The sequence below is a fragment of the Macadamia integrifolia genome, chromosome 12 (genome assembly GCF_013358625.1).
Source record: "Macadamia integrifolia cultivar HAES 741 chromosome 12, SCU_Mint_v3, whole genome shotgun sequence".
NCBI lineage: Eukaryota > Viridiplantae > Streptophyta > Magnoliopsida > Proteales > Proteaceae > Macadamia > Macadamia integrifolia.
Genome location: NC_056568.1, coordinates 13,429,752 through 13,448,146, shown reverse-complemented (window position 1 = coordinate 13,448,146; position 18,395 = coordinate 13,429,752). Strand labels below are relative to the sequence as shown.

Here is an 18,395-nt window from a genome sequence, read left to right as displayed (position 1 = left end):
TCTGCAGTGATTTAGTATTCCTATGGTGTGTTGCTAAAAATCTCCATTGATAGACAGCATCAATCCTACTGTTTGGTTGGTTCTTAGTTGAACTAGCTCCTACATTATTTGGTATCACAGCCTAACCAAAGATGGAGCCAGAAGTTTGTTACTTTGCTGGACAGAGGGATCCCTACCAATCCTTGATTGGTTAGATTTTTTGGAGAATAATTGTCTACTACAACTTTACAGAGGCGTGAAAGCTTCAATTTGCTTACTCCCGATTGCTCTAGTCATGGTAGAGAATGGTGGTGAGTCCATGAAGAGTGGCTTTAAGCTGGAAGACGTGAGCCTAGGATTTGGGTAGAGATGAAGTACGAGTTGGAGAACCAATACCTACCTGGGGAGGGAATTCTAATTCCCCCCTGATCTGACCACACTTTTATCCATAGAGGTTACTGCTATTATTACCTTTAGGGGGTAAGGAAGGATTTCCTTCAGACCATCTACACAGGCTGGTTTCCTCTGAAGATGCCTTACACACTATTACTGAAACTGTTACTTGTAATAGGAGTGATGACTAATAAAAGGTCAAGCTAGAATTCAAAGAATACAACAGGAAGCTCGATCCCAAGTGTTCTATGATTGGCTTGCCTCTCTCTATGATTATTTTGATTGGTACAGTACTACAGTTTGTCCGAGAGGAAACTGAAGCTTGGACGAGCCAAACTTGTTGGTCCTACTAAGCAATAGTGGAGAATGTAATGTGTAAGCAAAAATTATGTGCTTGCGGCACTGAACCTAGTACAAGAGAGATGGAAAAAGAGCTGAAAAGCAAATATCTTCCTCCAACATTTAGGGAAAAACTGCACGACAAGCTTAACACCTTGCGATAGGGTAATCTATTAGTGGTCGACTACACGGAGCAGCTTGACACACTCAATTCTCATACTGGGCTTAATGATGACAAGATACAGTTGGTCTCACGTTTCAAGTCTTTGCTGAATCCTGATATTAAAAAGAAGATTAATGCACATGATCTATATGACCTACAGGATTACTCAGAAGGGTTTTTTAGTAGAAGAGAACTTAAAACTCCCCTCTAGGAGGCTTTGTTCTCATGTTGGGGAGTACAGAAAAGCTCCTATGATTGGTGAAACTACAAGAGAGACCCCTAATATTACCACCAACAAGCAAAAATCACCTATAACTAATAACAGTGACAATGAATGCTATTACTGTCATAAGTTTGGGCACACCGCCAAATCTGCCCTATGAGGAGGAAGGCCAATGCAGTCGCTCAATTGTTGAGGAGGATGACACGACATAAAGAGTATGAAAGCTGCCAACTGGATGATGGAAGAGAGCTTGATGATGACGATGAGGAAGAGGAAGCTTACACGATCCACGTGGTAAGCAAAATATCATTGGCTGAAACCATGGGGGAAGACTGGATAGACTTTACAACAAACTATAACAAACTAAGACATTTTATCTTCTATACTCACATGAACAATGACTCTAAAATTGCGGAGGTAATTGTTGACAGCGGGACTTGTGTAAATGTGGTAATGCAAGCCTTCATTGATTGGTCTAAGTTACCCACGGAGAAGCATCCCCATCCTTACAAGTTTTCCTCTTATATGGATATGCCTTTTTAGTCAATAACAGGTTTTTGGTTCCATTGAAGCTCCAAGGATATGAGGAGGAAGAATGGTGCAATGTGATCTCTATTAAGCTGATGAACATCTTTATAGGATGACCATGGATGTATAATGATGTACTAGTTGATGGCATAAAGAATCAATGCATATTCAGGTTCAAAGGGAATAATATCAGATTCAATTTAACATCCCAATTGAGAGCAAGATGTAGGGCCTTGAAATCCAACAGAAGCTGTTCGTATAATTTATAGAATCTTTGTAGGATTCGAGGCTTATATTGGCCCTTGCTACAAAGGAAGCATCCCCTTAACCTAAGAAGCAGTTCATATAATTCATGGAATCTAACAAGGATTCGAGGCTTATATTGGCCCTTGTTACAAATGAAGCAACCCCTTAACCTAAGATTAAGCTTCCTAAGCTGATAAAAGAGTTTTTGACTTTTCTAGTTTGGAACTGAAGAATTACCCGACAAGCTGCCGCCTATGTGCAATATCCAGCATGCCATTGACTTAGTTCAGGACAAATCTCTTGCTTATTGATTAGTGGGTCTTATAGAGCATGCCTAGCTGAAGAGAGAAGTGGACAAGTTGCTGAAGAAAGGGTTTACACAAGAGAGCTTAAGTCCCTACCATGGTTTGAGGAATCAGATCGGATATGTTCGGTTCAATATCGTCCTTGACTGATCCCTTTTCTTGGCCGACACCTCATAAGTGGATCGGTACAGACACAAAGTGTAAAATGGTAAAAAAGTGTTTTTTTTTTTTTAATTGAGCCCAGGGGTATTTCTTCCAATCTGGGTCAATCCATATGGGGATCGGATTGGTATCGGCCTTGAGCAATCCTGACCCCGATTCCGTCTTCTCAAACCTTAGTCCATAGACAGTTCTAGCACTACTTGCACCTTAAGAAAGATGGTCAATGGTGTAGTGTGTTGATAGCAGAACCATCAAGTATAGGTTTCCTATACTACGACTTGATGATAAGTTGGAGATGTTATCCGGATCAAAGGTCTTCTCAAAAATAGACCTTAGAAGAAGACATCACTTGATGGTAAGCAAGCGGAGGATCATGTGGAGCACCTGAGGCAAGTTATGAGAGTACTACGAGTTGAAAAGCTCTGCATCGATTTAAAGAAGTGCACCTTCATGCTATCTAAGTTTGCGCTCCTTGGGTTAAGAGTTTCCTCTAAAGGAGTCAAGGCTGATCCTGGGAAAGTCAAGAGTATCTTAGATCGGCTGAACTCTAAACTCCATAGAAGTTGAAGCTTCCATGGGCTTGCATCCTACTGCCACAAATTTATTCAGAACTTTAGTTTTATCAATACACCTACCATTGAGTGCATAACGTAGAGAAAGGAGCAAGGAGAAGGCCAAGTGGTCACAGCTGCCACTAAAGCATTCGGATTTATCAAGAGGAACATGATGGGATGAACCAGTTCTACTACTACCAGATTTTGATCAGATGTTTGAGGTCACTGTCAATGCTTCACACCTAGGTATTAGTGGAGATATCATGCAAGGAGGTCACCTTTGTTGAACCTAGAAGGTTCTAGTTACATATTATGTTTTGGGTATAAAAACCTTATGTGATGTGTATTTGGGTTATCTAATATGTTTTCTTATGTGATAAGAGAATGATGATACCCAGGCTTTTAAGGTGGAACTTTTTCTTTGATATTCAACTTCATCCTAAAAATAAAAGTTGAAAAAGTACTGTCACCCAATTCACCCCTCTATTGGGTGTTGCCATTCATTCCTACAATTTTATTGCATTATATAGTGAGAAACTGAATGATGTGAAGAAGAGGTATTATACCTATGACGTGGACCTATATGCCATTGTTCAAGTGCTAAATCATTAGACAAACTACGGCATAGGCAAGGAGTCATTCTATTCATTGGTTATGGGTCTCTTAAGCACCTTCACTCTCAGAAGACTCTGAGCAACTAAGACACACACATTCTCAACCCACGCGATGAGTATAGGGTACAATCTAGGATGAATATGCTATTGATAATGATATTTCTGAGGTTTACTGAGAGTAGTAGGAAGGTGGGAGGAATCCTAAATACTCACTCTATAATGGATACCAATTCTTGGGTACATGCTTATGCATTCCTATTTCATCTTTGAGATATCATCCCATACGGGAATTACATGTTGGCGGATTGGGAAGACACTTTAGCAAAGACAAGACCCCTTCTCCAACTCACAGACAAATACTATTAGTCGCGACTACAGCATGGATGTTGACCATATGAATAAGCGGTGCTGAGTATTTCAGCTTGCTAAAGGCACTAAACTAAACATGGGAATATACTTTCCTTTACCCATCCCACATGAGCTGTGGAAACACATAACATGGACTTTGTGCTTGGGGTTGCCTACTACTCAAGAAAATCTTTACTTTATTCTTGTTGTGTAGATAGGTTATCCAAGATGGCACACTTCATCCATGCATAAGACTCTTGACGCTAGTCATGTTTTTACACTTGCTTCCAGAAAGTCATGAGCTTACATGGATTACTGGACTCCATTATTTCTAACCGAGATGTCAAGTTCATGAACTACTTTTGTGGATGAAGAAGAATACCAAACTACAGTTCTCTATGGCATTCCATCCGCAAACTGTGGGGCAAACTGAATTAGTCGACAAGCCCTTGAGGAATTTACTTTGTTGCGTAGTTTGTGACTATGAGAAGACTTGGCCATCGATACTTGACATTTTTGGGTTTGCCTACAACAGTTCATTGAACAGAATAAGACGTACTCCTAAGATTATTCTAGGAGTTGAGCTTAAGCAACCTATTGATCTCATTCCACTTCCGCGACGTGCATGCATCAGCATTGAAGCAGATTAGTTCCTATTTCATATTACAAAGGTGCATGTTCATGTATGACCATAGTTTTTAAGGCGCTGCTAAGGCGTCGCCTTACCAGCGCCTTGGAGCTGATGCGGTCTAGAGATGGTAAGGCAGTGCTCCGCCTTACGTGAAGTGGCGCCTTATGGGTTTTTTTTTTTAACACATTTTAAAATTACTTGATGAAGATTCCAAATATAGATTTTTTATTTGTAGGTGTATGATTTTGTTAACACTTGAGATGTATGGGATCAGCTTTACTCCACCAAAAATAACCAAAACGAACAAAACAAAAACACAATTCACAAACAAGGTTTGGATTTTATCAAGGGTTGTAAGAAAGGGCTTTGAGAATGAATAAAGGAACAAGGAAGAACCACTGATCTAGGCGCCCATTTTGCTCCGGCAGCGGTGAGCTTCATTCTTCTTTGACAGGAATAGAAATATAGTGGATGACTTTAGGGCTTAGACACTCATTTTGGCATCATAGAGGTAAGTCTAATAAATACTTGTATTTTTTATGTCTTCTTTTCTTTATATTTATAATTTTGTTTCATAATTATGTATTTATATTATATGTTAATATGTTATGATGATTGATGATTGATGAAGATGAACTTTGTTTATTCACTTTATTGATTTGTTTTCCTGATGAATATCTTACATTGGTATGAATATGAACCTTTAATATTTATTTAACATATGAGTAATAGGATTCAACTAGGATTTGAACCAAATAGATTGGTTTTATAAGAGAATTACACAGGAACGCTTTTAGTCAATAAGGCGACGCTTTATGCCCGCCTTATCGCTAAGGCGCTCCGAAAGACCTTCAAACGCCTCCGTCGCCTTACCGCCTTGAAAACTTTGTGTATGACGATAAATAGCTCTTAGTAATGATGCCTACAAGGCTACTGCTGATCATCCATTGTTTTGTGGAGCTCAAATCAGGCGATCTAGGAATATTTCGTATTGCTCTGGACTCTGGAAAGATTTCCTCCAGGTGCTAATATGAACTCCACCCATGGAATTTGTGTCCTTATAAAATCCTTAAAATGGTTGGACCTAATGCTTAGTTTCTAGAGTTACTCTTAACATGGCCATAAGCAATGTCTTCAATGTTGCTCACCAGCCTGACCTTATTCTCTATTGGGAAATCACTCCGATGAAGGTGATATAGAATAGATCTTGAGGCTGCCCCAGATGTTACCATTAATTGAGGATGAGATCAAGGATGTCATGTAAGACAACGCATTGTTACACGCCAATGAGGGGGATTCCATTCCTTTATTGTTTTACTGTCAAATGAAAGAACTGTCCAAAGTTCAAGTGTACATGGATCCATGCTGACAACTTCAATCGCATCAACCTTGTATGAGCATAATACCTGCCCTTTACCCATTTCCTGGGAGAATTGATGCAGAATCAATGTTCCAGAACCAGTACCAGGGGAGAAAGAAGAAATCAGATCTGACTGTGACATGACAGCCAGATTTAGCTGTTATGATAGCCTGCAGCTACAATCTTTTGTTCCGGTTCTGATTTCGGATCAGATCAGGAATCTTATCTTAATAGCAGTCAAGTGGTGGGGTCTTCTGTTGCACTTCTTTTCTTTGTTTTCTAATTTATTTTATTTTATTTTATTTTATTTTTTTTTAATTGTAAATGTTATCTTTAATCAGGTGCAGGTGGTTATCTATTCTTTACTGGTTGTTAAGTCTTTAGGTGAAATCGGGGCTGTCCCATTGGCTGATCCACAGTCAGAATTCTTATCAGGTTTTCTGGAATATCATAAATGCAGTTACAGGCCTGCAAGCCAACCCTTAATGGCTTTCAGTTCTATGAAATTATGCTGTGTATTCAGTATGACTTCTGTTGATTCAAGAGTGTTTACCTAGTGATGCAGATTCTTTACTAAACTAGGCTAGTTTTATTTGGAATAAGTCTATGGTTGGGTTGTATATGTGTTGGACCTTCAGGCCATGTGGTTTGGAGTGTTGTAGTGGGCCACTTTTTTGGGTCTAAACTGGGTGGTTGGGGGGGCGGGGGGGGGGGGGGGGTTATTAAGGTTGTATATGAGATTAACTAGTTTGTTTCCTTTTTCATTAGTTTCCATTTTAGTTGGGTTCAATTTATGTTATTAGTCTTTGTTATTTCTTAGGAGTTATCAATTGAGTCAAGTAATTAGTTTCCTTTTCAGTTTGTTTCTATTTTCAGTTTAAGAAAGTACTGTTTTAGGAGTTTATTTGTGATTTCCTTTTACTATGTAATTCCGCCACCCCCGGTTAATCATTATAAATAAAGAGGAGGAGTCTCCTAAAGCTCCCACGATTTTACCCAAAAAAAAACAACAATTTTCTGCTGCTGCTGTTTCTCTGTAAGAGAATTGCTGTGTGTGTGATCACGGTGAAGGGTTGGTGTATGCAGTATGATCCGACGACTAATTGTGAGAAGCCCAGGAGGTTGTTCTTCTACAAGTTATCTTCTTCACTATCCAAAATTCAAGGTGCTGCAGATCTGCTCAAACATTCTACAGGCAACAGGTTCATTCCCACCTTCAATTCTGCCCAGAATTCTGAGTTACTTGGGCATCAATCCATCACTCCTACGGCAAACCAGCCAGCACGTAGGGCTGGCCTTTTGATCGAGTGTAGTACTCCTAGGGAGGGAGACTCGATCCAAACTTCAGGTCATTCTGACCTGGGAATTGCAAGATATCAGTAATCTCCCAATTATTGTCCTGTAGTGCCTGTTGTTCTGTTTTCAGACCTGAGGTTGAAATCGATAGGCTGAATCTGATTTCTCTTGCTTACTAGAATATTGGTGCATGAATACGATTGGTTATTACCCCTTATCAGTACCTGTTATTCCTATACACATCTAATTACGTTCTGCACTCATAAGCCTTCACTTCTGGAATCGGTAGCCTGGTTTCCAGAACTGAGTTGCTTCCTTGTTTCTGAACCTATTCTACTTTGGTTATGGTTGTTCTTTGATTACATAAATCCTGCAGTTGTGAGCTTGGTTGACATGTCCACCTTAGTCTACATTACCTAGTGGATTCTATGTCCTTTCTATCTATCATTCTATCCGACTGAGTGTTAGAGAAGACACCAACTAATGCATAGGAAAAACAAACAAACATAGATTCTCACAACACAAAGATTTGACGAGGTTCACACACCGATGTGGTGTGCTACGTCCTCGGGCGAAGAAGAAGATGATTCATTATGCTTGAATAAAATTACAATGGAGCTCTCTCGAGCACCCAAATCATGGCAAGAAAACTTTGCCCAGAAACCCTAACACAAATACCCCAATTTTCACTGCTTGCTCAACAAGACGATAGTACATTATATACTCCTCCGAGTCAGGTCAATCTATCAGGTCGCGGTCTATCGGCCCAACCCCTCTGTTATCATCACAAATTTCAGAACAAAATCCCATTCAGGTCGCACTAAAATATGTCGGAGTCAAAATGGGTCAAGAAATTGAGACAAACATAACACTGAGGTTCAGATCAGATCAACCCATAACTATTAGTGGCTCTATACTGTTCTTTCTGGGTTTTCAATTTCAGATTTGTTGCTCTTAAGTTCTGTTACTGGTTCACATTCTATTTGTTTCGTTAATATCTGGTTTAGATCCCACTGAAATTCTATTCTGAAGCCCCAAAATTTAAGGCCTGTCTTGTTATTAGTTTTCAGATTCTGTTTCTGCTTTAAGGACTGACCTGATCTCTTTTCCTGCATTCTGACAGCTTGTATATCTGTAGATTCCATTCGGTTTAAACTTCTGATTTGTTTTCTGGTTCTATTAATTGATTACTGCAGTTTCAGATTGAGTTTGTTGTGATTTTTTGTGGCAGTAGTATTGTTCTAGATGTCACAATCCAGCCATCACAATATAATAAAATTCTGCATAATAGGTTGCTATTTTCTGTGTACACGTGTTCGCGGGCATGGGTATGAGTGTAGATGTAGGGGTGTGGCACACATGCATCTGTGCATGTGAGAGGGCATGGGGTTGGAGGTGTGCATATCTTTGTTCCTGAGAACATATATTTGCAGTAGCAAATTCCGTAAATGTGGTGTGCACAAGCATACATTTTTATCCAAAAAAAAAAGGATGAGATGAAAATTTGATTAGCAATAGGTGAGTCATGGATAGGATAGTAGGAGATTCTGCCTGTTCAGTTTGTTGTAAATTTTTTTTCTTTTACAACCTGTGAAATATCAGTATTCCAAAACATTTAATGGTCATATTATTTTTATCCATATGATGCAGGACTATGTAAATATTGTCTATTTTTATCTATCCCTTTCAAGCATATTTGTATGGTCTAACTGTCAAATGATGGAAGCTTCTCTTGGAATGGCATCAAGGGTTTTCTTGTTGGAGCTTTGCTGACAATTGCATTCGGTTGACACTTACTATTTCATGTCCTCAGAAGGATGAAGCACAGGAAGCTGATTCTATACCTATCGCTGGTGCACTGACTGCATTGGAAATGGAGACAAGTGATCCATATACTGCTGCAGAAACAGACGCAGGTAATTGTCCCAATCCTCTAAAATTCGGAGTTATGCCAACTGGCATTATGCAAACACAAAATCAGAAGAGAGAGGTGATTGTTCCAATCCTCTAAAGACATTATGTGAATAACAAAATCAGTTTACCCACTCTCTCCACATATATCACCTTTTGAGATAAATGTGTCCACAGATGGAATTGTGTCTAATTTCTTCTGCCATCTTTAAGAACAAGGTACATGAAACCATTATAAACATTAGTTAGGTTGACATTTGGTGTATAGCCCACCTAATTGCTTGCTGGAAACTTTACCATCATGCTGCCAGGCAATGCTCGTGATCAACATTGTGTCATATTACATCTTTTGACTCTCATGGTGTTCTGTGTTCTTTGACTTAGATCTTCCACTGCTTGAAGGAGGGGCGTCAGGAATGGCAAATTCTGAAGAGATCCAATCACTGCCATGTACTGTTGATCGTCCGCGTCCCAAAAAGAATCCATGTTATGGGTGGATCAGCAGTGATGATGACATGGACATTGTCATTCTCAAAACCAATGACTCCTTGAGACGGCTGCCTATTAAGGGAGCAACTGAATCAAATGGTGGGAGAAGACGCAAGTCACGGTGGGATGTGAAACCTGAAGATCTATGAGCCTTTTTATTGGTAGATGTACATATTTTAGTGCTCTAATCAACTCTTAACAGAAAGACTCCAAGTGATTGTTTCTTGTGTACATGAGGGGGGTGGAAGAGTTTTCTCGGGAAAGTGATCATCTGTTGTACAGTCTTTATGCTTGGCATTGTCAGAGAGGAGAGCTTCATCTTTGTTAAAATTATTATTTTTTTCTTTTAAAAGGACGAAAAATGAGTTGCAGAAGATCTTGGAGTAATTGTGTCTTAGTTTAATTTTTGTATAAAAGAAGCCCGAGACATTCTTTGCTATGAGGCTTTTCAGTCGATGCCCAATTTTGGTGGTGTTTGCTATTTAGGATTTAATAAATATAGAGCATAAATCCTCTTCTACCATAAACCTAGGCCTTAATAAAAAATAAAAAATGGCATACCCAATGTGTCTGGGGCTCCTATCACTATGGAGTTTGAGGGCCATAATGTTCATAGTCTTACCTCCGCTTTGCCGAAAAGTTGTTTCCAAACTCAAACCGTAACCTTAGTGTTGCACAAGGTCCGCCCTCAATAGTCAATCTATATTGCATGGTTTTTCTTCACCCCATCTTTGAGGTGTTTGTTTCTTTTCTTCTCGTTAAAGGATGGTTCGTTAGGTGCCAAGAAGTTCAATTTGGATCTGGATCCTCTCCAACACATATCCAACGACTGGGCAGCACTTGGGATAAGAGAGAGATCAATCTTGTTAACACCCCTACTTCTATGATTGCTATGTGATAGATATTGACAATTATAATGGGCATGGGCATGTGGAATTGGTTCCTATCAGATGCAAGGAAGTGTACGGTGGCTATATATGTTTGTGACTTTGTGCCTTGCCTCTTAACGTACCAAACTCGCATAAATGGTAGTGAAGATCAAGATTTTCTTTTGGAGTCTTGATGGATGATGATCTTTGTGTATATCAAGGCTATATCAAGAGACTCTATGTTGTAGCAATCCTGTGTTAAGGATTGAATTCTTTAGGGTTGAGTCACTGCTTGGCTTTGTTCTGATATTCTTATGGACTATGTGGTGACTGTATTTGATCTGCTGTGGTTTTTCAGAGTCTTTGTTTTAAACCTCTATTTATTTGGTTTCATTGCAGTTAAGTTGCAAAGGCTGTAAACTTAACCCTCATGCTATTCTTGTGAATGTCTAAAGTGGATGAAGGATTTGAGCTTGGCCATAAATCTATTTGTCTCTTCTACTCGTAAGACTCTTCTGTATTGTTCTCATGATAGTCCCAACACTCTTGTTCTTCCCCCACTCAAATTCCTCCCATGGTTGGTCCATGTGCTATGTCAGTGGTAAAAAGACCACCCTATCCTTGGTTGGACTCCTCTGCGCCTCCCTTGGTCGGTCTGTTGGCACAATGCCACGTGACCAGGTAATGATCCCTTGTTAAAAAAAAAAAGATTTCTACTTGGTGCACACCTCTATACCTAGACATAGGGTGCTGCAAAAATACCACCCTATTCCAGGTTGGAGATCCCTACCTGGTCGCACACCCTACACCCAAACATAAGGGGTGGCGAGAAGACCACCTTGGCCATGGTTGGATGCTTGTGCACCTCCCTTGGTTAGTTCCCATGATGGCACAATGACCACCCTACTAGGTGCGATCCCCAACTCAAAAAAAAAAGGGGGAGGGGAAGAGATCACTACTTGGTTGCCTGGCGGATGAAATTATCGCCACACCCCCTATAAAATAAAACGGTCCATTTATGATGATGCCCTTGCATGCTCTCATTGGCTCTCACGCTTCTATAGAGGCAACATGATCATGTAGCTTTATTTTTTCAATAAAAAAAAATTAGGGAAAAGGATTTATATGGGGAGTGTGGTCCCCACGCTCAGACACATAGAGGGGGAGAAATGATAGATCGATCCACCCCCATGAAATGGGAAATGATATCTCTATAGATACTTCTTCTTATAGGAAACACTTCCCCAAAAACATAAGCTTGTGCACCCACTCCATTTTTGTAAGGTGTAGATTCTATTATTCTCTCAAATAACAAACAGAAGAAATAACTGACTAGCACAGATGGTGGTGAGTTGTGGAGCAAAAACCCAACTCATAAGGAGGTCTCAAGTTCAAATCACTAAAAAAAAATAAAAAAAAAAAATAATAATAAGGAAATGAAAATAAAAATAAAATGGACAGTTGGTTTATTTCGCGGTTAAAAGAGAAAATAGTAGCAAGACAAGAACCGATGCTAAACCGACATAAACGTGTCTTATGGCGATTCGTTTAGAAGCCTCTTCTCGATGGATGACAGAGAACTTTAGAGCAACGAGGCCAAGCCAGAGACAACAATCCCATACTCTATATTGCACAGGAAGGTAAGATTGAAAAACTCACAATTCCCTCCTTTCTTACACCCTAAATCATCTCTGCTACACCTCTCCACTCCCACTCCAGTGGAAGCCTAGTTTCCGAGATTCGAAGGCATTGTGTTTTTACAGATGTCGCCATGAAATCAAGGTTCTCAGCTTGATTTCAGAGCAGTAGCGTTTGTTGCAGATACCAGAGATGAACGTTCCGGCCACCTTCCGCGATAGTTTCTCTCCCATTTTGCATTGTAGCTCTTGCTGTAATCTTCGTTTCCATCCAGCTATCTCGTCTTCACTTGCTGTAAGGAGGAAAGGTTTCACACGGCGCCATTTGCAGGAAATTTCTATTTCAGGGTATTAGATTTTTATCGTCATCAGTTTCCTGTGTCTGAGATCGATTTGAGTCTGGAATATGAAGAATTCATACTTTTGTTCTGTTTTAGATTGGTGTTTCATAGGAAGCGAGGGATTGTTTGCCGAGTGACTGGGACTGAGACAGAGGCAGAAAGTAACAATGATAAGGTGCTTATTTACTCACTGTACTAATTCCATGTTGGTATCCTTTCTGGAAAAAATCTATCCTGTTATTTGACCAATACTAACTGGGCTGACTTGTTTTCTTACAATTACACGAACTGAGCTCTTACCGTTCATGTAATATTGATTTGAAATGGTGTAGTTCATATTCAGACAAATCTCTACTGACTGAATAAAAACTTTTAATTTGATGCTGGCTTCAGATTGCATTAGAGCCTATGGTTTTATTTGGTTCCCACTCTTCAGTGTCAGATTTTTCCTTTTTCTTGTTCACTATTATTGTATATAACTTTGAACTGTTTCTTTCCTTTTCCAGGAAAAACAAATACCTAAAGATATAGAAGCGCAACTATCCAATGATCGAACTACGCAAGCTAATCTACAAGACTCTCTGCCTCCTGTTGTTGATGAAGTAACTTTTAAAGTATTTCATTCAATTTCTATTGATTTTTTTAGAAGTTCTAAGTTGACCTTTCTTTTCATGGATTTCTGTGCTTGTTAGGACAAGGAAGAATTAGCCAGGATTGGAATGCTAGATTCAACGGATGCAGTTGAAGAAAGCAGTGGAGAAACTAATGATCAAATTGACTTCCAGGTAACTTACCTTCTAATTTGTTTGTAAATGGCGCAATTACTTATTATGACGGTCATGATATCAAGCTAACTTTCCTTTTAATTAGTTTGAAATTTAAAATAGCTAGTACTTAGTATGGTTTCTATACTAAGTGAAGATGTTAGTAACTTCCCTTCTAATTAGGTTGAAAGCTAAAGTGGCTAGTTATTAGACAGTTGCTATTCTAAGTCATATATCCTGGTAAATTTTCTTCTAGTAACTTTGATATTAAAACCAATGTATATTACTTAAGCTACCATAGTGAGTTCTTGAGGATGTAAAATGTTTTTTTGGAAAACCAACATATTACTTAAGCTACAATAGTGAGTTCTTGGTGATATGTAATCATTTTTTGGAAAATCATTGCTGATTAGTCAGAGAAGGTCAATTCACATTGATCAAAACATATGCTTGAGAGATTGCTTGTTGATCGAAGTGCTTAAATGTCTCCTTCTAAATGCGATATTTTTGCTGTCAGCAACCGATGGCTGTTATGAAGATCTTAAATAAAAACGGCCTAGCTGTTATCATGTTGAAACGAGGAGGGGGAGCTCTCTTAAATATAAGAGCTTTCAATTTATCATGTGTGTCCCATGAAGAAGTCCTGATTATGAAATGAAAACAACAGTGGGTGATCCCATGGTTGTGGTGTAAAAGAACTTATCAGAAATTGAAAGCTGATAATGTATTCGATGGTGGCAACCTGTGAACACTTGAAATGCCTGTGATACCACTGGTTCATTTTCAGTATTCCTATACTTTTAGAGGTTTTATTTGGTGGACAGGGAATTCAATGTATATTTTCCAGCATTTACATTGGTAAGGTTGTGTTTCATGCAGGAGAATGTTGATCTAGAAGTTGCAAGTGGATCTCCTCTTCCAGGTGTGAAGGTAACTACTATAGGATCTATTCTACTCTTTCAATTTGGAAGTCTAGATACAGAATATGAGCTGTGTTTCATGTAGTGTTTTCCCATTTCTTCCCCTTTTCATGAATATTGATTTAGTGTTTGTTATCTGACTACTTGGACATTTGTAATGAAATCTCTCATTAATTTTTCACAGCAATTGGGGGAACTGGTCAGAATCCCAAAGGAAACAATTGACATTCTTAGGGACCAAGTATTCGGTTTTGATACCTTTTTTGTGACAAGCCAGGAGCCATACGAGGTGAGCTCATGAAGTTCCTTTTATTTGATATAAACATTCCGTTTTTCATTTAAAAAGGACAGAAAAATATTCAAATGGAATTTCTAGAGGGTCTGGTATTCTTGGGTCAGTAAAGAAATTTTAGACACTTAACATAAAAGGTACTATTCTATCCCTATCTAACCTGTTTGATGGCATTATTATGGTCTATATTTATATATATTGTTTCATGGAAAGGCACTGGTTAACAGAATAAAAGCAAATTTATGTGCTAGTTTTCTGCATGTTTTCTTATGTCTGTTATTGAATATTTCTCACCAAATGTCATCGTTGAAAGCACCCCTGGGGTTCCTGTCATTTTCCAGGGTGGAGTATTGTTCAAAGGGAACTTGCGAGGGAAGGCTGATAAAAGTCATGAAAAGATAACAAAAAGGATGCAGGTGCTTACTTGGCTTTTGACATTCAAATACTTGGAGAATATGTAGGCTGTTAAATTCCAGCACATTCTATACAGGATTTGTGCAGCCGATCCCAAGTAATTGGGGTAAGGCTTAGCTGAGTTGAGTTGAGTATAGTCTATTTACAGGATAAATTTGGGGATCAATATAAGCTTTTCCTTCTCATCAATCTAGAGGATGATAAGCCGGTCGCCGTAGTTGTTTCAAGAAAGACCTTGCAGCCAGAGACAACTGGTACTGGTTCTCTCTCTCTCTCTCTCTCAGTGTGTGTGTGCCTTTCCAGCTCAGTAGTCCTTTGTAGGGTATGTGATGTCTAATCTTTCTATACTGTGCCAAAGGTTACATGTGATAGTATGTATGAAGAACAGCGTAGTTTGATGCCTTTTGGTCTTGAATAGTAATTCATTTGGCATTCCTTGTACAGCGGTCCCAGAATGGTTTGCTGCAGGTGCTTTTGGACTGGTCGCTATTTTCACCGTACTTCTCCGCAATGTACCTGCACTGCAATCAAATTTACTGTATACTTTTTTCCATTGATTTTTTCAATAATTCATCTTCTGTCTAGATGGAATGTTATCTTTCACAAGCTTATAATTTGTGTAAATGTAATTGACTTGTGATTCTTTCTGGAATTTGAACAACTTCCTTGGTGACTATTTTTGGACAACCTTTTATTGCTCTTGAAGAAATAAGTTATTATAAATTGTATATTTAGGAACAGCTAAGTACATTGCAACCTGCTGGTCACAGGTTCAAAACTTGGAAACAGCCTCTTCTGCGAAGCAGGGAGTAAGGCTGCGTACACACTTGCCCCTCCCAGACCTTGCAGTAGCAGGAGCCTCGTGCACTGGGTTGCTCTTCTTTTCTTTTTTTTTTTAAATCTAGGAACAGCTAATATTTTTGCTTTTTTTTTTTTATTAGGCGTGGAATCAAAATTGACATAGCCAGTCCTTTGATGTACTGTTCATAGCTAATCACATTGCTAACTTGTGTTTGAGTTCAAAGACATAGATTCTATTCGAATTCTTTGATCTTGTATTCCCTGTGATATTATTGTATATTACTGTGCAAGCATGTACATTTGATTTCTGAAGCTTTGAGATTTAGTACTTGGAGGTAATATTTTCTGTATGTTTTAACTTTAACATTGACATTTCTGCCTCAGGTCTACTTTTGACAATCTTGGGTTATTGAAGGATGGCCTCCCTGGAGCCCTTACCACTGTACTTGTTTTGTTTGCACATGAACTTGGCCACATTTTAGTTGCTAGAAGCACTGGAATTAAGCTTGGAGTGCCGTACTTTGTTCCTAGTTGGCAGGTGAGATGACTGGAGAGAGTTTCCATAAGTATTGATTAAAAAAATCCCAGTTCCATTGATTTTATTGACTAGTGGACTACTGCACAACTTTTGAACCAACCAATTACCATTAGTTGAGCTGGCAATTTAACCCTACGTGTGTACTAGCTAATGCCTCAATGAATACCTCCAAAACTACCCTTGATAAATTCTGTAAAATCTTGATGTCTAAGCGTTCATAGACTAGCACTAAATTTTGTCTGGAGTAAATATAACTATATTTTTGACATCATTTTATCATTGTAAATGCTCCCAAATTGCTTCCCCACGATATCCCATAACTTATGCTGGGCTTTGAACTGGTTTCATAATTTCTCACGCATAACCTGAACAAGCACACTGCTTGAGAAGGTTTCATACTTTCTGGAAAATAAATCCGTTTGGATAATTGATGAGCTATTTGGTGGCAGATAGGTTCCTTTGGTGCCATTACGAGGATTGTTAGTATTGTGCCTAAGCGTGAGGATCTTCTAAAGCTTGCAGCAGCTGGACCTTTGGCCGGATTCTCTGTTGGTCTTGTTCTTCTGCTCTTAGGGTTTATCTTACCACCTAGTGATGGTTTTGGCATTGTAGTTGATGCATCAGTCTTCCATGAGTCCCTTCTTGTAGGTGGCATAGGTAAGAACCTTGATCTACATTCATTTGGTATTTTATGGTAATGTGCATTTACATGGGAATGATTGGGTATGCAATGATGAAGAATTCTGAAGTTATGCAGCTCCTATTGCATGAGACTTGCATGAAAAGATCCAAGTGTGAAATTGTTCTGCTTTCTCATGCTCTTTCTATTGCATTGTCTTGATCAGCTATTTACTTGAACTATTTTAGCCAAATGAATCTGGATAGCCTTGTCCACTCGGAAGAGATTGTTGTTCATTCATAGTGCAGTTCACAAAATGTTATAGAGTTATTGACATTTTGGATATTATGTTTGTTTAGGCCTAAAATAGGTGAAAATGAAAATTTTACCATAAAAGTAAATTTTCCACTGTTTGTTGAACTTTGTAAAATTTTACATGGGGACCACACATTTTCTGGAAAAAGTCTGGACAAATTTTACGGCCAATATAACCATAGAATATTCCCCGCAAATGTGTCATACAATCGCTCGACAGTTTTGCTTGACAATTTTCTGGTCTCTCTCTCTGCCTTTTCCCTCCACCTCCTCTCTTTGCATTTCTCTCTCTACCTTTGCCTTTTCCCTCTGTCTCACCAATGTTCGGAGTTTTGATACGATTTCTCATATGGAGTTCGATCCAGGGTGGCTTCTATTTTCTCATACGGCTGGCTGAACATTCTCTCCCACAACTCTTTTTTGGGTTCCATGTCCTCTTTATGGAATCCCAAACCCACACCACCTTCTCTAGGTTCCTTTCCTTCTCCTTCATGTCTTCAGTGTACGCCAATGGATAGCTCTGCTCATGAGTAAGGAGGAACAAAAGTGAGGCATTAAGGAAGAGTGTATATATATATATATATATCTGTATATATTCTCACATAATTGGTCAACCGCATCAACAATATATCCGACGTGGGCACAAGACGTGAGTTTGGATGTCCATCGAGTCTAGCTCCCATCCTCTACATAAGATATAGAAGCCCCTTGTATCTTTGCCTAGCTGTGATCAGATAAATGATTTCGGACATGTAAGGTTCAGAGAACTTGGAATTCAAGGATCTGTTCTTAGAAACTCAGGAGAAGGTATCCTCGTTCATTACGGTAATGGCAAGTGATTCGTCGATGTTGGTGGTGGTTTTGGCTTCAAGCTTGAAAGGTTCCGGAAGTACTTGCAGTTCTCTCCTGTAGCTTCAAGCTCACAAACTCTGCTTTCTGAATTAACGCATCAGTTACTAAATTCATACGTCCTGGCCAGGGTTTAAAGTATCGATATCACGTATCGTATCAACAGTCCGTGGTTTAAAGTATCTCCAATACCAATATGATACCCTCCAATACATATCTTATATTTAGCAGACCAATACTCTTTATCATATCTTAGCGTATATTCGATACGACACCCTCTGATATGCATCTTAAATTTAACCTACTGATACCGATACTTTAATCGTTGATCGGCATTGGGCGATATAGACCGATACTTTAAACCAATCATATAGTAACCTTTTCAAAGATATCGATACAATACACAATATGATACATATCGATACCCACCAATACTGATATGATACAATACGGACCGGTACTTTAAACCATGGTCCTGGCTTATACTCGATAACA

The 18,395-nt window shown here is 39.0% G+C and overlaps 2 protein-coding genes across 7 annotated transcripts in view; both read left to right on the top strand.

The window, feature by feature from the left end:
- LOC122058159 overlaps window positions 1-9,997 on the top strand; it is a 42,262-nt gene extending 32,265 nt beyond the window's left edge. For 4 of the 5 annotated variants that reach the window (XM_042620679.1, XM_042620681.1, XM_042620680.1 and 1 more), the window contains exons 6-7: window positions 8,955-9,057; window positions 9,437-9,997. In XM_042620679.1, the coding sequence (XP_042476613.1) occupies window positions 8,955-9,057; window positions 9,437-9,690 (357 nt within the window). In that variant the 3' untranslated portion in view covers window positions 9,691-9,997. The remainder of the gene's footprint in view (window positions 1-8,954; window positions 9,058-9,436) is intronic. The other variant, XR_006133691.1, reaches the window with a different exon arrangement.
- Window positions 9,998-11,913: 1,916 nt separating this feature from the next.
- LOC122057002 (probable zinc metalloprotease EGY2, chloroplastic) overlaps window positions 11,914-18,395 on the top strand; it is a 13,727-nt gene continuing 7,245 nt past the window's right edge. Inside the window, exons 1-12 of one of the 2 annotated variants that reach the window (XM_042618983.1) lie at window positions 11,914-12,050; window positions 12,232-12,395; window positions 12,485-12,563; window positions 12,895-12,990; window positions 13,081-13,173; window positions 14,032-14,082; window positions 14,257-14,361; window positions 14,706-14,780; window positions 14,927-15,032; window positions 15,223-15,316; window positions 15,964-16,117; window positions 16,567-16,774. In XM_042618983.1, coding sequence (XP_042474917.1) covers window positions 12,241-12,395; window positions 12,485-12,563; window positions 12,895-12,990; window positions 13,081-13,173; window positions 14,032-14,082; window positions 14,257-14,361; window positions 14,706-14,780; window positions 14,927-15,032; window positions 15,223-15,316; window positions 15,964-16,117; window positions 16,567-16,774 — 1,216 coding nt within the window. In that variant the 5' untranslated portion in view covers window positions 11,914-12,050; window positions 12,232-12,240. Of the gene's footprint in view, window positions 12,396-12,484; window positions 12,564-12,894; window positions 12,991-13,080; window positions 13,174-14,031; window positions 14,083-14,256; window positions 14,362-14,705; window positions 14,781-14,926; window positions 15,033-15,222; window positions 15,317-15,963; window positions 16,118-16,566; window positions 16,775-18,395 lie in introns of both variants that reach the window. The other variant, XM_042618982.1, reaches the window with a different exon arrangement.